The 8,045-nt window shown below is 35.1% G+C and overlaps 1 protein-coding gene across 1 annotated transcript; it reads left to right on the forward strand.

Moving 5' to 3' along the window:
* The first annotated feature begins 1,143 nt into the window (after positions 1-1,143).
* On the forward strand, positions 1,144-6,120 carry LOC104232253 (sulfite exporter TauE/SafE family protein 3-like). Its single transcript, XM_009785404.2, has 10 exons — positions 1,144-1,828; positions 3,324-3,483; positions 3,703-3,968; positions 4,208-4,321; positions 4,401-4,487; positions 4,596-4,646; positions 4,748-4,969; positions 5,088-5,181; positions 5,427-5,567; positions 5,651-6,120. The coding sequence occupies exons 1-10, from the start codon at positions 1,613-1,615 to the stop codon at positions 5,734-5,736; spliced, it is 1,437 nt and encodes a 478-aa protein (XP_009783706.1). The 5' UTR covers positions 1,144-1,612; the 3' UTR covers positions 5,737-6,120.
* The last annotated feature ends 1,925 nt before the right edge of the window (positions 6,121-8,045 follow it).

Here is an 8,045-nt window from a genome sequence, read left to right on the forward strand (position 1 = left end):
AATTAGGATAGAAGGCTAGTCGGGTAGTAGTGCATGTCTTCCTTTTAGTTTTTGTATTAGTCTTGTTTTTCTAGTATTTTCTTACCCGCATTTTTTTTATCGTATGGTGTCTCTTTCGCCTCAGTTATTTTATTCAGCTTCTCTATATTGTTGTTACTATTTTGTTGTTTCGACTTTTTTTTTTAATCTCTCCTTGTGCCTAGGGTCTTTTGAAAACAAGCTCTTCATCTTCACAAGGTAAGGACAAGGTTTGCGTACATATTATCTTGCCCTTACCTCACTTTGTGAGATTAGACCGGATTTATTATTATTTTTCTAATGACTTTTTAAGTTATAGAGATAATTAATTACAAATCGAGTCACGCAAATCATTATATACAACGAAATGGAAAATAAGTATGAAATTTGAAAGGAAGTGTGATTAATATAATCCACATAGTTTGTTCACCTTTTTCCTCTATCGATCACAATTTACTAGATATTTTTTTTCATTAAAAGTTAAACTAATGTATAAAGCTTAATTAAAATTTTACGTACCGAAATATATTAAATAATGACAATTAGAAATAATTAATAAAATATTAGCCATTCCTCCTCCTATCGTTTCATAATGTATTGTATTGTATTGTTCTGTATCGTTTGATTAATATAATGTTTGGATAGATTGTGCCGTTTGCCATTGTTTCATGATATCACGCACCGACAATATGAAGAATAAACTTGCTATATTATAAAGAAAAATTATGATACATGGTAAAATTATTAATAAAATTATTTAATAATAATGAAGGGTGAGATTGAAAGAAAAACATAAGGTAACGACGTGACCACATCAAATCAATCGTTACATAAAGTGACACATTTCATTATTTGTAATGATAAGATATAAAATTTAAATAACAATCAAAATACGCATCGTATTTAAAGCAACAATACGATAACGTAACAACCATCCAAACTAAGTTGTTAAGTTTGTTAATTTTCAAAGACAAATAAGTTGAAACAAGAAGCACTTGCAAGCCACTTACAAACCTTGTTTTTTCATGCACTTATGAAGTTTCAATTCTTGTCCTAATTACCAAAATCAAGCTTTTCTTTCCTTAATTTCTTCATATATATATATTCATGCATTCGTTTCATTTCATTCAAATTTGACACTCAAATAAAAAAAGAAAAAAACCAAAGATCCATTCTTTTCTACTCCTTTTCTCCTTCACCCTTTTCCCCTCCATTTTCTCCTCCTATTTTCTCTCCCTTCACACATTACTTCATATACTTCACTTTCCTTTTTGGTTTGTAACTTCCCTCAGCAACCAATTAAATTTTTATTAATCATCATTTTTCAAGAAAAAAATTGTTTAACATACATTTTGCATTTCAAAATTCAATCTTGATTTTGTAAGAACAGAAAAAAAAAACCAAGAAAGAAAGAATCTGTGTGCAGTGTTTTGAAAAGGTGAAAAGGGAGAATATTTTAAAACTTTTTTGATTTTTTGCTTTTTGGGTATTTTGGGTGTGGAGAAAATCTTTTGCTTGAAAAGGGAATTTTTTTTTTTAATTTTTGATTTTTGGGGTTTTTGGGTGTGGAGAAAAGGTGCGATCTTTATTTGGAATGGCAGGAGTTGGAGGAAAATTGAAGATTTTGAGGCCACTTTTGTCAATTTCATGGAGTTTTCTTTTAGCTGCAATATTTGTTTCAGCAGAAAGAAGCTTAAAAAGAGAAGCTATAGCCCAAAATGCAACTGAACTTTCAGATGCAGATTACCTTTCAACTGTTGTCAACTTTTTATGGAAGCCTAATGAATCTGGTTACCATCATGTTTGGCCGGTAAAATTCTGGTTTTTTTAATTTAACTTTTTTTTCATGTTAATTTATGCTCTTTTGGACTTGTTGTGACTTTTGTAGTTTGGATTTATAGTTAAAAACTAACATTCATTTTTTATGACTGAACAAGTCTTGAAGTACCATTTTTTTAGTTAAATAAGCTCCTTAAGTTGTGGAGGTCTCGAATAAGGGTTGTGGGTGTAGTCGAGAGTTTCTCCTAGTCTTACCGGTAGTATTAGTACTTGTCTTGTATTTTCCTATTCCTAGCTCTTTGTTATTACACGGTGTGCCATTATTACCGGTAGTGTTGGCACTACTCTTGTATATTCGTATTCCTAGATCTTTATTATTACACGCTATGCGGTTTGCTTCCGTTGTCTTATTACCCAGGGGTGGATGCAGTGTACTACCTATGGGTTCAATGTTAAAAATATTAAAATTGAACCCATAAAATTTAAATTCCGGATCCGCCTCTGTTATTACCTTGTTGTTGCTATTGGCTGTTTATTGCATCCTTTTCACCGTTCTCGATACCTTCATAAAGTAGGTAAGTTCTGTGTACACATTACCTTCCCCAAGCCCCACTTGTGAAATTTCACGGGGTTTATTGTTGTATAGGCTCCTGAAGTTGAGCTAGATATTCTGACAAGGGGATTCAAGAAAATCCCAAAATGTAGTTCTCTTATGTTAATGGGATTCAGAATTTAGTATATGTATAAAAAAATTGTTTTTACCCTATATATGCAGTAACTTGGCGACGAATCATAGCATGTGGCTCCGCCACGGATAAACTATAGACAAATTATTGAGTATTGGAATGAAACTGGTTACAAATGAATTGGAACGGATATTGAATATTCATATAGACGATCTCAACTAGTTTGTGTTGAAAGGGTAGTTGTTGTTATGTTTTTAAAAATTTGGTAGCATGAGCTACGAGAGAGCCATAACCAAACATGCCGAACTGCTTACATGGCGGCATTCATTTCCCTTTTTCTTCAGCAAGCATGGAACATGCATGTCACCTTACTCAACATCAAAAAGAAAGAAAAGAAATAGAGAGTATAACTAGGATGTTCAAATAGAAATGAACAAAATTAGGAGAAGGCACATAAGGAATGAACGTAACTACAATGTCCATGCCACCGCACCCAAGGGTGTGGCCTAGTGGTCAATGAAGTGGCTTTGAGAACTTTGAGGTTTCAGGTTCAAATCACAGCGGCGGCAAAAAATACTAAGTGATTTCTTCCCATTTTGTCCAAGCCTTGGTGGTCAGAGTTACTTGGTACGTATCGCTGGTGGGAGGTAGCACGTATCTCGTGGAATTAGTCGAGGTTCGCGCAAACTAGTCCGAACATCATCGGACTAATGTCACTTTACGTTTATAAACTCCTCGAGTTCTGTTAATATTTACGGTACTGACATTTTTTGCTTTTATGCATTTGACTATGTCGTGAAATGGACATTTTTGAATATGTACTGTGTGGTGTCATTGCAGGATATGAAATTTGGATGGCAAATTGTTGTTGGTACCATTATTGGATTCTTGGGCGCAGCATTTGGTAGTGTAGGTGGTGTTGGCGGCGGCGGCATATTCGTACCCATGCTTAGTCTTATCGTCGGATTTGATCCAAAATCGTCTACAGCAATTTCAAAATGTAAGATTAGTGGCTAATTTAGACGACCTTTAGGAAATTTGTTTTCCTGACTTAAATGGATTACTGAATTGCTATACTAACCTATTACCAAATAAAGGAACTCACACAATAGCAGTAAACTGTAGTAGCAAGTCTTAATTTATGAATGTTCACTTCTGTTATGTTATGAACTGTCTTCTCCTGGTTAAGGGACTCATCAATTCTTTTCTGGTTTTTCAGGTATGATTATGGGAGCTGCGGTCTCTACTGTTTACTATAACTTAAAGCTGAGGCATCCCACAATTGACATGCCTATTATCGATTATGACTTGGCTGTTCTCATCCAGCCAATGCTTATGCTCGGCATTAGTATCGGAGTTGCTTTCAATGTGGTATTTGCTGATTGGATGGTTACAGTTCTGCTAATTGTTCTGTTCCTTCTCACATCAACCAAGGCCTTTCTAAGAGGGGTTGAGACGTGGAAGAAAGAGACTATTATTAAAAAGGTATCACCTTTATATTGTTGGAAATTTCCTTTTTTTTCTATACACTACTTTGTGTTCTTTTCTAACATGAAGAAAAAGACTTTTCCTTCATTGTTTCTTTCTTTTTCTCTCCATTCTAACACGTGGATGCAAGTATCGGAAGATGATTTATCCGGTCGGATTTCTAGCAAGACAATGTTAATTAAGTCATGTATGTGAATCGTTGGGTTTTGCTAATCATTTGTTATTTCTTACTTCAGGAGGCCGAGGCTGCGAAAAACTCAGAGACTGGTGATGAAGCAGAATACAAGCTCCTTCCCAGCGGTCCCGCCAATGGCACTGAAAAAGACGCCAAAGTTACTTCCGAACGAGAGGTGACTTTTCCTAACTGTGAAAGGATAATATTATGCTTCTCCTGATTTCATAACTCTAAAAAAAGCCATGTCATTTTAGGTTCCTTTCATGGAGAATGTTTGCTGGAAGGAATTCGGACTCCTCTGTTTTGTTTGGATTGCATTTCTAGCGCTGCAAATTGGGAAGGTTTTCATTTCTTATCTTTTTGGTGATGCTGTAATTTTGTCATTTTTTTGGTTAGTGTTAATCTATGCCGTAATATGTTAACTCACTGACCTTGTGTGTTTGAAATAGATTTACACAGCTACTTGTTCGGTGTGGTATTGGGGGGTGAATTTATTGCAGGTTTGTATTTGGTTATGTCAAAATTATGTTTGAAGCAAACTTCAAAAGATCACGAAGTGGTTCTACCAATCCCGTTATGAACTCTTGTATTTGTTCTGCAGATCCCGGTTTCTGTAGGGGTATCTTCATTTGAAGCTATTAGTCTGTACAAAGGTTGGAGAAAGATTCAATCCAAGGGAGAAGACGGCACCAATTTCCGTGTGATGCAACTGATTGTTTATTGCTTATTCGGTATACTAGCTGGTCTGGTTGGCGGACTTCTTGGTCTTGGCGGAGGATTTATCATGGGTCCGCTCTTTTTGGAGCTCGGTGTCCCTCCTCAGGTCAGTTTGTGTGCTGTTGTGCGTGACCACCTATACATCTTCCTTTTTTATTCACACCTTAACATGCAAAAATGCTACTGACCCTTCGTCGTTTTCATACTTGTGTTTCTGTTATTAGGTCTCAAGTGCCACTGCCACTTTTGCGATGATGTTCTCCTCATCAATGTCCGTGGTGGAGTATTACCTTCTAAAACGTTTCCCAGTTCCTTATGGTATGTGGCCATTCCCTTAAGTTAGCGAACTTAAAAAATAATAGATTGTTCGGTTTCATTCTTTCTTTGAGCTGAGGGTCTATCGCAAACAACTTTTCTACCTTCTCAAGGTAGGGGTAAGGTCTGCGTACACACTACCCTCCCCAGACCCCACAAGTGGAATTACTCTGGGATTATTTTTTTTTTGTTGTTGTTCGGTTTCATTCTTGTCTATGTCAAAACTGACAATTGTATGCTTCTTACAGCGCTCTACTTTGTTGCTGTGGCAACTGTTGCTGCTTTCGTTGGGCAACACGTTGTGAGGAGGTTGATTGTTGTATTAGGACGAGCGTCTCTTATCATTTTCATCCTCGCCTTCACAATTTTTGTGAGCGCAATATCGCTAGGTGACCATCTAGTTTCCCTCATTGGCCGCATTATGTCTTCTCGTTTGAATAGCTACATTACATTTGTCTCTTCGTTTTGACAGGTGGGGTCGGAATCTCAAATATGATTGGGAAGATCCAGCGCCACGAGTACATGGGATTCGAGAACCTATGCAAATACGAGGTTTAATGGTGTGAAGCAAACTGGTCCTAATACATTACTGCTTCACTAATTTGAAGTCTTGGCCTCAAGTTTGAGGCAAATTCTTGGTTTGGTGAATGGAAACTAACAGTCACCTCAAGTTAGTTCCATTCTACATTAGCTATAGACCAACAGTAATTTTTTACTGTTAGAGATTTTGCTCTGTAGCAAAGTATGGGAGTTAAAAATAGAATTCTTTTCGTTTAGGGTTTTTTCGTCGTTTTTTCGCTCTGTAATTCTATTTTGACTTCCTCTATTTTCATGCTTGCATCAATTGAAATTCTGGAAAATCTGAACACCAGGAATAATGGAGAAGAGATTGGAATAGGTTGGTTTTTTGTTTTGGTTATAATATTGTTTTGTTCACTCTGACTTCTCAGGATCTAGTGTCAACGCTGAATACTTCGTGCATGAGCATGTAAAAAAAACTACTAAAATGGCGAGTCAACAACAATTCAGTATAATCTCACTTAGTGGGGTCTGGGGAGGGTAGTGTGTACGCAGATCTTACCCCTACCCTGGGATAGAGAGGCTGTTTCCAAATAGAAACCCGACATCCTTCCCTCCAAGAACTTCTCACCTTGCTCTTGGGGAGACTCGAATTCACAACCTCTTGGTTGGAAGTGAAGGTTGCTTACCATCAGAGCAACCCCTCTTGTCTAAAATGGCGAGTCACCATCTAGTAATTAGGTATGGAGGCGATAGTTGGGTAGTAATAGCCAAGAACTAAATGTCTCGCGCACATGGGATAAATCGACAAGTTTTGCCTTCAAGCTTGATTTTTCACGTGCGCGAAATTATTCCTTTTTACTAGCTATTTATAAGCCCAATAAAAGATAATTTAATGTAAAGAGAAAAAGAGATCTATTCCTAATCCATATGTACGATCAAGAAGTAAAAAGGAAAAGGGACATATGAAAAAATCTTTGACTTTGCATTATCAAACATCGATAATAATATCAACATTTTGAAAGTTTGAGGGTATATAAAAGGACCTAGATTTTCATGATTGTTAAATTTGTTAAAAGTGAGTACTTTTAATCTTCATCAAATATTCAACAAATTTTAGTGAGGTGCAACTTTTGCAGTTATTTCTACTCTTGGTTTATCTCTGAATCTGATGTCTTGGTTCAGTTTTTTTAAGGTGTAGTCTTTATTATTTTGGGTCTATTTCTGATGTTTCGTACATTTTTTAATGTTGCAATTTTAAAATTTGACGGGACTTTTTTAAATAATTCTTTTTACAATACTAGTCTCAGGGTACGCGCTTTGCGCGTGTACCTATATCAATAAATACACAAATTTTAAAAATTACATACATATTATTAGATAATTTATTTTATAAAATAAAAATTTAAGAATCTTTTTTAAAATAATAAATATTATTCCCATTAGTTAGCTTAACAAATGAAGGAATTTTATTTAGAGCCTTATTGTGATTTACCCAGATTTATGGCGAAACTTATAAAAATTATTGTTTTTATGTGACCTAATACTGAAAATAAAATATAAAAATATTTTTTATCACAATTTCTTTAAAGATTTGACAAATAACACAAATTAAAAATAAATAAATAAAAGTTGGCATTATATCTTCTTAAAATTTGATAATGACAATGTTAAGTTTAAAGAATGACTAATATTAAACTAATATTTTACGAGCAAAAACTTAGTATAAATATTTAGCGAGATGCTTTTATTTGTTGGACTGAATGCAAGAAAGAAACAAATGACAATTTATCTATAATCTGGTTGTCTTCTAAAATTTTATCTTATTGCTAATTTGTACTTTTATCGATTTGAATCTTAATTTTATACGATAATTGATTTTGCTATATTTTATGATTTTTTTCACCATCGATACTCTTCTTATAAAAATAAGGCGAAATTGTTTCCTGGCCACTTAAACTTGACGGGGTTTTAAAAGCCGATACATAAACTTATAACTTTCCCATTGGAACACTCGAACTTATTTTTTCCATAACTAATAAATATATTTGACCATTGGCCATGCCCATGTGGCGTCAGTTGGTCCTAATCAACAGCCCACGTGAGGAACACGACCCACAAGAGCGTGAAAATCCCCCTTCCCAACGCCCAACAGTACAAAATGGGGTGTGTTCTTATTTGTTCCTTCTAAAATACCCCTCTCCATTTTTAAAAATCTGAAGCTCCATTTTCATTTTTTTTCATTTTTTCAGACCGTGAAAATGGTGGAAAGTTGTATATTTTATCATTGTAGAGTTGAAGCTAAGTTTTGCATCACTTGGACCAAACGAAGCTCGATCAGAACAAGA

This window comes from Nicotiana sylvestris, chromosome 9 (assembly GCF_000393655.2).
Source record: "Nicotiana sylvestris chromosome 9, ASM39365v2, whole genome shotgun sequence".
Classification (NCBI taxonomy): Eukaryota; Viridiplantae; Streptophyta; class Magnoliopsida; order Solanales; family Solanaceae; genus Nicotiana; species Nicotiana sylvestris.